Here is a 13,572-nt window from a genome sequence, read left to right on the forward strand (position 1 = left end):
TTTAGGGAAATTTAAAAAAAAATAAAAATGAAAGCTCCTTCTCACCTGCAGCTGCTGCAAAGCAACTGAGAACTGAAGAAAGCAAGACTCGATCAGTCTGCTTTCCATTCACACATCCTATGCTCTCTCACAAAGAACAGAGGTTTCTCCCATGGAATAAATACTAAGCTCATTTTACAGAGGTAGATGGATTAGGTTTACTACCTTTACTATGAAAAGCTGATGCTTCTCTTACAGTAATAACCTCTTAAACTCAGATCTCCTTATCTGTAATTGAAGCAATATTATAACTAAGTTTCTTTAACTGAAATTCTAACAATCTAGTTACTTGCACGGAACAAACTGAAGAACCTGTTAGCTTTGTTGAATCAAACACACAAAAGTGAAATCATAGACACACATAACGTCATCCTATCACAAAACTATGCAGTCCATTATCAATTTGCTGCCAACATGCACTTCAGCAGAAGAAAAATGCTGTTAACTTGTATATTCAAATGAACACAGAACAGAAAATGCCAGCAAGTTACTTCAGAACTGTAACTGGTGTTCTGTGAACAACCTACATCTCAAAGAAAAGTAACTTCCTTTGGTCTTCATGAATAATGTAGATATCAATAAAGCAAGTTTACAAAGGAATTTGCATACAAAAGAATGATTTCTGAGCTAGACAGATCTGTCTGTGATAAAATGCTGTGCAGAATGAACATATTAACTTCCCTAGTTTAAACCACACAATTCACACAAACTATGAAAGTTCAGCCCTGAAAAATCATCAAGTCAAATTGCTTAGGCTCTTCAGTTCATCATTCCCCTATTTATTTGCTTACCATACCTTTATTACTTACTTTCCATCTACTTCTGGTCTTTTGCACACACAGTGAAACTTGCCACCAAAATCTATGTAAAGGTCGTCTTCTACAATGTGGAATATTTGACCAATGGCAATTTTATCTTTGGCAGGCCCCATCTGAATCAAAGGTGAACGCCTCAGCATGGATGCAAAGGATTCCGACTTGTCTGAAGGAACCTAAAGATAAATAAAGGTACTCATTTCACAAAATATACAATTCGGAGGAGGAAATATATTAAACCTGTAACATACAGAAAGGATTATTGCAAGTAAAGAGTTTATGTATTTCACACATTTTTAGTAGTACTTCTATGGAGTCATTTGTTCTATTCTCCAAGCCAAAACATTTTACACACTGAAAGCAAAGGTTTCATTAACTCAGACAAACATACCCAGTTACATCAAAGTGAGACTCATTCTCATGTGTTTCCTCTGATACACTAAATTTGACCACTTTTTAAGACTGTCACCTTTTAAAGGGGACACACGTTTTGGAAGCAATACGTACCTGAAATCCAAAAGTGAAACCAAGTGTTTTATTGGATGGATGGATAAACAAATTCACAAAAAAAGAGAGCACAAACACACAAAATGAGAGCCTATTAATTTTTCCCTCACCTTTAGTGGTAATTAACTGGAGAGAACAATTACTTCATGCGAGATTTCAGACTATTTTCACGCCGACATAAGAACTAAACAGAACAACACAATGAAGTAATTAATGATTTAGAGATACATTGGCTTCAAAGTAAAAAGCTCTTCTGAAAATTCACTCCACTTTACCATAAAGCCTGGAAGAAGAGAGAAGTAATATTGCTAAGGATTCTCACGGTGAATTGCTATTCTATTACAATAATCCAGTGACTAAGGATGTTCAGCACAGTATGTGATTGTGGTAAGGATACACGGGCACTCTGGATTTTATATCCAGATTTTATCTGGATATATCTGGATTTTATATATTTTGTGACCTTGCAAGCTTGTGACCTTGCAAGGCTCTGCTCGGCACACAGGAACTTGGGGCTGAATTCACAGCATGAAGTTTAACTAAACTACACTGCCCTCAACTGTAAGAAAGCAACCAAAATCTGAAATTTGTAAATAATACATGATAGATTCCTTTTATAGTTACCATGTCCTCAGAACAGAGGCTAGCATTGACTGTTCCTCCCTGGTTTTCCATGACACTGATGAACAGAACTGTGGGAAGCAATCGCATCGTGGATTTTGCACCAGGACTGTGGAAATAGCACCAAGATATTTTTTTTCTTCCTGATTTAAATAACATAATTTCAAATGGTTTAAATCAAAGTATCAAAACCATGCTTTCCTAGACCGCAGAAGAAAGATGTCTCATTTCTGCCAACCAACTATTTACCAAACATGACAGAACCAGGGGGAAACATGTCCCCATTGACTACTGCAAGCAGATGCTGGAAGGCCGTCTGCATTTCGTACCAGCAGGGAATAATGCCATCATTTTCCCTTCGCACACTTGGAAACTTTTACTCTCAGGGAAGTCAAAACAAGGAAAGGTTTTGAATTCCAGATTCGCTGGAATGCACAAACAGCATGGGTTGTTCTGACATGACATAACCTCAGGAATTAAAAGCTAGAGATCTGACACCTGGTCAATTTGATGCCTCAGAACTGGGGAAGTTTAAACGTAGCATCCCAAGGACAAGGACCGAATAAAATGCCTTCTAACACACACATATGCACATGCACGCACGCTTCACAAAAGTAAAGCTGCTGGTGATGGAGAACCACAAACAGAGCAGTGGGATTTCATACAGGAGAACTAATATCAGATAAAGCTTCAAGCACGGGAATTCATAATGCACTCTAAATTCAAATACACAAAAATTAATTGCACGGAATGCATTTCTAAGTGCTGCAAGACCAAATGCAAAACACTGGAAGCAGTAAGAGGAATATTTAAATGGGATCATGGAATCATTACGGTTGGAAAAGCCCTCCAAGATCATCTGGTCCAACCACCACCCTACCACCAATGTCACCCACTAAACCATGTCCCCAAGCACCACGTCCAACCTTTCCTTGAACACCCCCAGGGACGGTGACTCCACCACCTCCCTGGGCAACCTGTCCCAGTGATGACTGCTCTTTCTGAGAAGAAACGTCTCCTCCTTTCCAACCCGAACCTCCCCTGGTGCAGCTTGTGGCCATTCCCTCTAGTCCTATCATTAGTTACCTGTGAAAAGGCCGACCCCTAACTCCCCACACCTTCCTCTCAGGTAGTTGTAGAGAGCAATAAGGTCTCCCCTGAGCCTCCTCTTCTCCAGACTAAATGATGTTCAAGACAGAGAGAAAAATGCAGGACCATAAAGTGGCAGAGATGCTGGCTTTTCAGAACACGGTGTTTCAGAGATCATCCTTCCATTCCAAATACTTCACCTGCTCTGAGAACAAACATCTGACAAAAATCTCTCTAGGGTCCTCCAAAAATTCCTTTCAGTCTTATTAATTTAGGATACCACTCCATAAATTGGTTAACCAATCGGTTTAAACCAAGGTGGCACTGCCATGTGTCACCCTGCCTCCACTCTCCACTCCCTCCCAGACAAAATTCCTGTCTGGGAAAGTGCCCACAAAAGTGTTTTTTTTTTTTTTTTTTTTTTTTTTCCAGAAGACTGGTTCCCATCAGGTCTTTTCCAATGGGGTGGTGCCTGCCCAGGTGCAGGACTTTGCACTTGTTGAACTCCATGAGGTTCCTGTCAGCCCATTTCTCCAGCCTGTCCAGGCCCCTCTGGATGGCAGCACCAACTTTGATGTATCTGCTGCTCCCCTCAGTTTTGTGTCACCTGCACACTTGCTGAAGGATCCCTCTGGTCCTTCGTGGAGGTCACGGATGGAGGAGTTTAACAGGACTGGACCCGGCACTGACCCTGCTTTGTGCCACTGATCAATCACATTCACCTCATTCTTGCTGCTTTCATGCCATGACACAGGCAGCAGCTAAAGCTACCCGAGAGCTGTCGCTTGTGACATTTTAATCTCTGTGTTGTGAAGACGGGTGCACGAACACTGTATGGATTTCCTGTTTTTATCCCCTACAAATGGCCCATTTTAGTTAATAACATCCCTCTCCTTTATCTTTCTGGCAGGAAAAAAATTAGACAGAGTTCTCCCATCTGAAAGCCTGCTTGGGAAGAAATCTCTGTACACAACGCCTGAGCACTATCTTTCCACACCGACAGATGTACTCAATTCTTACTGCAACGGAGATTGAAGTCAGTGAGCTCCGAATGCTAATGTACCAGGAACCCCTTGGCCATCCTTCACTGTGGACAGTTTTCCAAGCAGCCACCAGGATTTTATTTGAATTATATCACTGGTCTGCAAGTCTGCAGGTTTTTTCCATTCAGCTTCCTGCAGAGAAACCTCTCAAGAATATCATGAATATCTAATTCAAGTACACAGGAATCTTCAAAAGACTCCACTGGTTACTGCCATAAAGAACATGAGTGAGGACAGCCAAGAAACAGAGAGTGAGCTAAAGCACAGCATCTTTTCCTTTGCATAACCCACAGGAGCTCTCTTATGAAAGTAACTTATCTAGATTTTTAAAGAGATTTAATGAGTACTTTCCTCCACCATTTCCAAATCTCCTTCACTGCATTCCTCACAGTGCCCCTGCAGAAAAATAGTAAGACAGTTAAGATAACAGGGCAACATACTTTATGAAACCCTCCGTACGTTTTTGATTCTCGATGAGTGCTGGCCGTACAGCTGTGATACATGCAATGCATTGATCACTCACTAGTAGCAGAAGCTGGAGGCCACTAAAAAAGTCCAGAAGCACAAAGGGAACATTCTTCTCAAATACCTCAAGTGCAAAGACTTCTTTTTTTTTTTCTTAAATGCCCAGCCTGTTTGATTTTCCTTCTAATTTTCTAGGGTCGAAAGTTATTCGCAAATATCTGGATGCCTTCCACTCTCTCTGGACATAGGGAAATAATAATAATAGAAAAATGTAGCTCTTTAAATAACAGAATATTCTGCAAGTTGGAAAAGCCATCATGGATTTAAGCCCCAATAAGATCCAACTGAAAGAAGCAACTCCAATGGAGGAAAGCCTATGAACCATACAAGCAGGGTGGTCCTGTCCCACCCACTGAGCAAGACATCTTTAAAACCCTCGCTGTATGCTTTAAGTTTGCTTGCAAAGACAAGTAGCACACATGTTGGAATGTGAGAGATACGGATGCGACATGAAGGAGGGAGATGGGAGATTGGTAATCAGAGGGCTACAATTAGAGGGTGAATGACAGACGAGCATCCAGCAGCATGCAAGGAATGCAACCCTCCACAACCATCAAGGTTGTCCCCGCAGCACTGTCACCCACAGCCTGCAAGGTTTTTCTGCCCAATGTTAGTTACACAAAACATGAAAATGGAAATAATAATTTGGAACAGGGAGCTAGCGAGATGCCACAATAGCTAAAGGCACAACAGCTTGGAGATACCCAAACTTGACTGGGAAAGGCCCTGAGTCGTCTGCCCCAAGTCTGTGCTGCTTGGAGCTAGGGGTCTGAACAGACAGCCTCCCGAGATCTCTTTCAACACACATTATTTTATTCAAGAACCAGACTGAGATCCTGTTATAAAGAATATTAAAATGTATTAAGCTTCCCTCTGATCAGGTATCTATTGACAAGGCACGTGTTTCAACCAGCAACCTAAACAAACTCACTGCTATCTACTAGCCCAGCAAACTTTGCTTTTCCCTACACAGTAACTGCTACGAGTGTGCTGCCTTAATTAGCCATAAGCCTAAATCCCAGGAATTGTTTAACAGTTTTTGAAGGCATTACTGGGGCAACAGATCACAGTGCTTCACAGTTAATTTACTGAATTCCTCTCCAGTGTTTTTTTTTTACTATTTTTTAAATCAAATGAATAACCATTTCTATTTTTTGCCAAAGTGTCATCCCTTTGAAATCCACTTTGCCCAGTAAACAAGGCACAACTAGATATTCATTCAAAAATCACCAGTCTGCAGTTGTTAAAGTATTCAGACAATACGAGCAGTAATTGCAGCCTACAGTCACACAAGACTTCTGGCTTGGACACTAAGTCAAAACCTCATTTTGCACAAAAATATCATCCCGAAGCCACCAGGACTAACTCACACCAATGCTGCCAACGCTTACATCAAGCAGCTAATGGCCTTCCACCCAGAAATAGATAAGCAGCATTAACAAGCGAAACTCAAGAGTTCTCCTGAACCCATCAAAGAACACGCTTTGTTTTCACCACTACTTTTTCCCTACACGCTGAAGCTTTTCTGAGAAATGAGGGTAAAGCCTCGAGAGGAGCACTGCGAGGGCTGCCGTATGGTGACAGCGACTGAACCCTCAACACACAAGCAATCGCAGCTCAAAGTTGTACAGCCCATTTCTCTGGCTGTCACCTTCTTTTTATACATTAAACTATTTGGGCCGAATGCTTACGGTTCATTACTGAGAAGCTCAATGCTTTTTATTCTGGTCCCAGAATATAATCCTCCAGGCTTTTGGCCCCATGCCTTTCACTCATGTCAAAACAAAGGCGTGCAGCTCCGTCTCCTCTCGACCAAATAGTTCAAGTACCTTCTATACCTCCGACCCCGAGCATGTTCGCCACATTGTGCCCAGCAGTAGGCGGTGATTTTAGAGCTTTCTAAAGCAAAAGCTCCGCTACTTGCATTAGCAGAAAGAAAAGCTTAGATAAAACATATTTTAAGAGTCGAAGCTGTCACTAATACTTACTGTCTCTTTCCTTTAAAATAAGTAAGTGCCCAATGTAGATTTCTTAAACACCAACTCAGTCTTGCACTTCCAGGCTGATGCCACCGCAGAGCTATCTGCCACCCTGACAGCACCCCCACGCAGCCTGCAGGGTCCTCCCAGCCTCCTCCCTCCCTCCCCAGCCTTTTTGTCTCCTGCTCCGAAGTAGCTCAGCACTTGGCAAAACACCTCTCGAGGTACACAAAACACCACCAGTAATCGCCTCAATATAGAGCAGTCCCTGAATTATTACACATGCCACTCTCTCAAGGGAGACTGGTGCCTACTTTCCCTTTTTTACATGGCACGAGCTATAGCCCTGCGTACCAGGGGTTCACAGGCTTATTATCAGCACCTACATTATCAGAAAGTTGGAGCAAAATCTTAAAAATACTTATGCTTGTCGTATGCAGTAGATGACTCGCTCCTATTTTGCGTCACTGGAAGAAATCACAAACCTGACTCCAGAGCATCACTCCGGCTTTTTCGTGAACAGCAACGCAAAGTCAGGAATTATCCCCCAGCGTAACATGCATCTTTGCCATCTCCAGTATGCCATTTGAAAAAAAAATACCAACTTAGTTGCTATCTTCTTAATTCCAGCATTAGTTTCAAGTAGTATTGAAGAAGACGTCTTGCATATTGCCAGCTACTCTGCAGTACTCACGCACGGAGAACACACACCATACCCATCAGCCTGATGCTCCACCAACGCATCTGACTACTGTTTGCAGCCTGTTTTGAAACCTGATGTTTAATTCTGCAACATTCAACAAGATAAGTACTAAAATATCAGCTATTATTAACAAAACACGTCATGGATACGGCAGGCATAGATTTACAGCATCATTAAGGCTGGAAAAGACCTCCAGATCATCTGGTCCATCACCCTACTACCAACCTCACCCGCTAAACCATGAAACTACACACACTCAAAAAAAACCAGTATGATTCTTCTTCATACAGCAAACTAGGTCACAAGTTTTAGCTGATATGCAAGTAATTAAACACAACTGCCAGCAAAATTCACCTGGTAAAGTTTACGAGCAGTTGAGCGGGACTCAAAGCTCGAAGTCTCCCTGACAGCATTACCAAAGCCAGCACAAATTCAAGAGGTTGCTCTTTTAAGCTCCACTGTCTGTTTTGCATTTTTTCCCCATTGTAACATATCTGGATGTCCTCTCCTGTTCGTGGTCAGAGGTTTTGTCCTGTTTAAAACAATCACACAAACAGAACAACTTAAGTTCATGCTGTTTGCCAACAGATTCGACTCACAACCCAAACTGGGCAACCGCGAAGACGTGGAAGATCTCTTCAGTTTCCTCAAAACCATAGATTTTTCCATTTTATTCTGTGAAAAGAGATAACGGCAAGCAGCTAGCACATAGCTCTTGATTCTCAAGCCCCTTTATTAGCAACAACTGTAGAAAACAAACAAAAGCAAGATTTGTGTTATTTAATAAAGCCGCTGAAGGCAAACAGTGCCAAGCAGAAAAGAAGGGCCCATGATTCAAAGCAGAAATAAAAGCAGTGATTCAGGGAAAAATCCAAGATTAATGACTGCGAAGTCACAAAGGACAGCTCTGAAAGCAATCGAGGAGAAAACTGGAAACTTCTTTGCTTGAAAGCAAAAAGATCCTAATAAAAAGCTTCACATGATGTGCTTGTGTTGCAAAGACTGTTTCAACGTCCAATTTACAAAAATACTTGCCCATCAGCTTATGCTATGACAACCTGAGTTCTTTAGGGGAAGTGTTTTAGCTGTAAGGATTTTAATATATTCCAGTGTTCATCATTTAAAATCTGCAGGCAAGCTCAAGACCTATCAGTGTAGCTAAAAAGCTCTATCTGGGATCACAACAGATTAGATGCCAAACATTCTTCATTCCGGCTTAAAAGTCTCCTTTGTTCTTCTGAACATGGAAATACGCTCTGGAGACACGGGGACTTGCAGATAAGGGAACAGCAGCAGTTCAGAAAGCCGAGCAATTCCTGCAGACACCACATCCACCACGCTCTGTCCATGCCTGCGCGATGACTTGAGTTCACCCTCAATGGTAGCAAAACCCCGATTAGTTTTAGAATAAACACACACGGTGTCTGTGTACGTTTTTTAAAGGCAAGTTGGTTGAAGAAAACAGGAGAGAGAAGAAAACACAATCATTTTTCAATAAAATATGGAACTACAAAACTGGTATTCAAGACGAGAGCAGTGACTGCTGAAGGCTTTTCCTCCAAAACTTTACAATTCAAAGGAAATACATCTCAGATTTTATGACCAAAAACCAAAAAGGGCAAAGGAAAACAGGTTTTTGTTTTGTTTTTTTGTTTTTTTTTGCCTAGAACAGGATAAAGGAAATTGACTGCTATGTTTTCATTCTTATCTTTATTAAATCTTTATTAACTTTCAAAAACTCACATATTTAGGGCTTTAATTGTCCAGAGGTATTTCCCATCACAAACTTGAAGCTACAAGCATCCCTGAAGAACCACCAAAGAGCAAACCTTCAGTTGTTCCAACCGAAAGAGGAATATCCATACATTTTCCTCAGTACAGAAAAAAAATGTGGTTTCATTTCATAAAGCAAAACAAACAAACCTCTTCAGCCAAGAAGCCTGGAAGTAAAAAGCTGAAATTAGACATTTAAGCATCCCTTGGTGAGAAGCAGTGACTAAGTGCTTTGGCAAAGAGTCATTTAAATTTTGCTGAAGATACTAGGATTTTTGGCAACTAATACAGTGTGCAAGTCTAATACTATTTTGTAAGGAACTCTTCATTAAAACCCTAATATTTTTGTTTTTATTATTTTTAATACTGCAGGATCAGGCTTTAGGCAACACAGCTATGGAAGCCGGGGTATCCCCATATTCACCACTAACCTGACAGTAAAACCTGGCAGTGATCTTGCCACACACAACGTGCAAGGAGGAGTCTCAGAGCCCCTTGTGTGCGCTGGGAGCACACACGAGCTGAAATCTCTGAGAAGACCCTCAAGCCCCCAAGGAACTACTGAGAAAGCATCACCTGCTTGGTAAGGTTTGTGAGCAGCCTGGGCAAAACATTCTGGCAATATTTTACAGCTCAGCTGTAAGCTGGAGAACTCAGAGCTGCTCTCACCTATCCACTTGAAACTGGCTGAGCTGTAAGTCCTGGAAATGAAGTATGCCTTATTTTATTTTTCAATCTAGTCTTAAGTAAACCATAATAATACTGAAAAAAAAAAAAAAAAAGCCTCTAGGTAATGCCATTTGGAAGACTACTTTACGTGGATATCCAAGCTGCCTTCATAAGGCACAAAACACTGCAAGAAATACTGGAACAAACTCTGAGGTTGCGTTCTTACGTGCAAGTATTATGGCTGAGACTTTTTTTTTTTTTTAATTGAAGTCCAATAGTCTCTGGCTGAAACTTCAGAGCTCTATGTCAGTTAGACTAGATGCTCACAGTGATCTTTTCTAGCCTAAAAAAAAAATTGTTTAATCTTCAGTTAAGCAAGTACCCATATACTTTCAACAGTGCAGGTACCATTTTTCCAATCTCTCATGCAAGCAGCAAGATCTCGTGGCGTATGACCCCAAATAAGATCTGCAAGAGCTGCAGCTGCTTCATTGACTCCCACCTCTAAGAGTTGTGACAGGCTAATACACAAAAACATGCACAAAGCTAATTTGAAATGCATGCTATGAGGAAATGACTGATTTCCACTGAAGAATACCTTCACTTTGTGCACTTTACAGTTTCTACTTGCCAACCTTTTTCAACCCCAAAAGAAAAAAGAATACCAAAAGCATCAAGCATCAATTATACTAATAGTACAGTCACATTTTGTAGCGTTATCCAAAAGGGACCAAACACGGTCATAGGAAGTTACAAGTTATTTGCTGTCATACTTGGCAAAGCTCTCTAGGTTTTGCTTTGCAATTCAGTGCACACACAATTTTAAGCCAAATCCCACATACTGAAATTACATTTGGGAAAAAAAATGTTTTAAAATTGCATTTTGATTGGCGATTGGGAAAGGACTACACTTGTATTTTTAAAATAATGAAAGATTCAGCACACACTATTTGAAAGCAGTTGATGTTGGTGTTTAATGTTCAGTCTTTACCTTCTGCTTATCTTTCCATCAAGCTCCGCATTTTGGTACTCACTGCAATGCTGACTGAAGAATATAATCTTATTTTTGCATACAGAATAACTTCTAATTAAAAGCTTTTCAACTGCGCAGAGAAGAGGCATTACATTTGTATGTCAAAATATATTTGTATATATATTGTCCTCGTAATAACGAACAATGTAATATTGTGAACTAAGCAAATTTTTAAAAGAGATGCAAATAACAATTAACCAAATACATGTAGCACTTAACCAGGAAAATACCATGGTGAAAACTACCCTTCTGTCTCTCATAATTACACGTTTCAAGTAGGATCATGCAGACATCAAAAAAAAAAAAAGATCACAGGAATATGATTTGTACGCTGTGCATAATATGCAACAGGTTTTCCTGAGCTGGACTTTAAAAATCAAAACTTCTCTGTTGTCTGGTAAGCTCTTTACATTGCTTTCTGAAGCTTTTATCTGTCTGAAGATGGGTATTTCTTAGACTTATCATCTAGATGTAGCATGAGAACAGTTCTGTAAACTCACGAAACACACTAATTATTTCTTTTGTGAAATGACTCATTACTGATGTCTTACTCTGTGCTGCTAAATCAAACGTAGTAGCTCTGTTCATAAAAGAAATTTAAATGTTCTAATTCAAACTACCCTTGTAAGTCTTGTAAGAAATGCTGCATGCACTAGCACAGTGAGTAAAAAAACTGGAGCCTTCTGACTCCATTATGGCTACACCTGCCCCTTTCCAAAAGTGCCGATGGTATGGTCTGTTTTGCTTAAATCTGGATTTTTTTAGTATACAGAGATGTACATGACTAAAAATTGTATTTATACTTGTTTTCTGTGACTTTAAGCAACTGTGTTGAGGAGGAACAGCATAAAACAACAGAGCACATTTGGTGAGAGGAAAGCCATCACAGCTCTATTTCACAAGGAAATTAAGCATCTACAGCTGCTTTTAGTCCCTTTTTTGAAACTTCTTGTGAGGCAAAACAACTGCCCATTTATAATACCAGAAAGCAGCGAAGACACATTGCTAACACACTGTAACGCTACCGAAACCTCCAAGGTTTACTCCCCAAATCTTATAAATGTACATATAAATCTGCTGCACTGGTTGACTCCACAGCAACTGTGTTGTAAGAAGAAGGTTCTCCAGTTATCTTCACATTTTCATTAGGTATACAGTGCAGAAACTGGAACACAAGACTTCCATAAAGGGTTTCAAATGCAGCTTAAAAATATACTGGTTAGTAGCTGGAAGGATCACGTACTAGGAGTGCTGAGTGAAGAATGTATTTGATAACATAAAATTATATATAATTTGTTTGCAATAAACCTGCCTGGTTTTTTTGGATGTAAATAATATCTGTATGCAATTTAAACAAAGTATATCTATATTTTTCTTCAAGGATTATTTTATAGCAATTTTATAACATTGTGATTGTGTCAATATAAGGTTAAAATATGAAGCCCTCGGAGAACAAACAAATAGGTCAAAAGAGGTGAAGATCATAGCAGAGATGAAAGTTCACTGATGTTCTGCAAAAGGAGAGATGAGTCTCAATGCAGTATCTTCACCAGTAATAGGAAAAGAAGCCAACTCAAACCACTTATAGTTATCTAAATATTTTTACTGCATTTTGTTATATATGGGAAGAGATGGGAAGAAAACGTAAGAACTAGGAGGTGATTCCTATAAGGCCCTGACCCTGCGTGCCCACAGCTCTTCACATTCCTCCCAGCTCTCCCCCAGCTCACATATACTCCTCCCTCGTGCCTGCACCCGCTCCTACATGAGCTAGGATCCACTCTCAAGAGCAACATTCCTCCCTGCGCACATGCTGAGCGCACCCAAAACATCCAACTCTTCAGTTCACTTCTGAAAAGAACTGAAATTCTCATCTCCGAAGAAGGGAAATGCCTAAGCCAGGGTGAGCCCGCTCCATGGGTCACATCACAAAGAGTCATACCAGAGCAGCACGCGCAGTGCTAAGAGAAAACGGTGGTGCCTGAGCCCAGCACCTGCAGCTAGGCTGCTTCAGTCATCACTTAGATAGCAGTCTCAGAGCTATCTAAAGAAGTTCCAGAAGACAACTGCAACCCGTTCCCTAAGTGCTGTGGTCTCAAGGGAGACCACACTCTCAAGGGAGGCTGTAGCGAGGTGGGGGTTGGCCTGTTCTCCCACGTGCCTGGTGACAGGACGAGGGGGAATGGGTTTAAGTTGAGCCAGGGGAGTTTTAGGCTAGATGTTAGGAAGAACTTCTTCACTGAAAGGGTTGTGAGGCACTGGAACAGGCTGCCCAGGGAAGTGGTGGAGTCACCATCCTTGGAAGTCTTCAAAAGACGTTTAGATGTAGAGCTTAGGGATATGGTTTAGTGGAGGGCTGTTAGCGTTAGGTTGGAGGTTGGACTCGATGACCTTGAGGTCTCTTCCAACCTAGAAAATTCTGTGATTCTGTGATTCTGTCTTCTTGCTGAGGAGGGAGCTCTGCACGGTGTTAAGGGCCTTGCCACACAAGTCTGTGCTCCCAGGTCACTGCACCTCTGTGTTCTGCCAAGGACTGTAATGCAAATCAGCCTTTAGAGCAGAGCTGAGAGGATGCTGAGAAGTCTGCACTGTAGCCCTCGTCCTGCATTCAGCCTCAGGAAGCGTTCACAGTGTAGCAGAAGCAGGCATAACCCAAGGCTCTCAAACGCACACACAGCCAGCGCAGGCCTGGAGAAACTCACAGGTAAAGCAAACTCGTTCCAGGTCCCATAAATTCCATGAGGGGCAAGTTGTGCTCTCTGCTAGTCAGCAGCGT

At 41.2% G+C, this 13,572-nt stretch overlaps 1 protein-coding gene across 1 annotated transcript in view; it reads right to left on the reverse strand.

The window, feature by feature from the left end:
• Nucleotides 1-13,572, reverse strand: part of LOC311432740 (tumor protein D52-like) — a 112,725-nt gene that overhangs the window by 58,820 nt on the left and 40,333 nt on the right. The window contains exon 6 of the mRNA XM_084511217.1: nucleotides 849-1,030. Coding sequence (XP_084367343.1) covers nucleotides 849-1,030 — 182 coding nt within the window. The remainder of the gene's footprint in view (nucleotides 1-848; nucleotides 1,031-13,572) is intronic.

The sequence above is a fragment of the Aythya ferina genome (assembly GCF_964211825.1).
Source record: "Aythya ferina genome assembly, chromosome: 2".
Classification (NCBI taxonomy): Eukaryota; Metazoa; Chordata; class Aves; order Anseriformes; family Anatidae; genus Aythya; species Aythya ferina.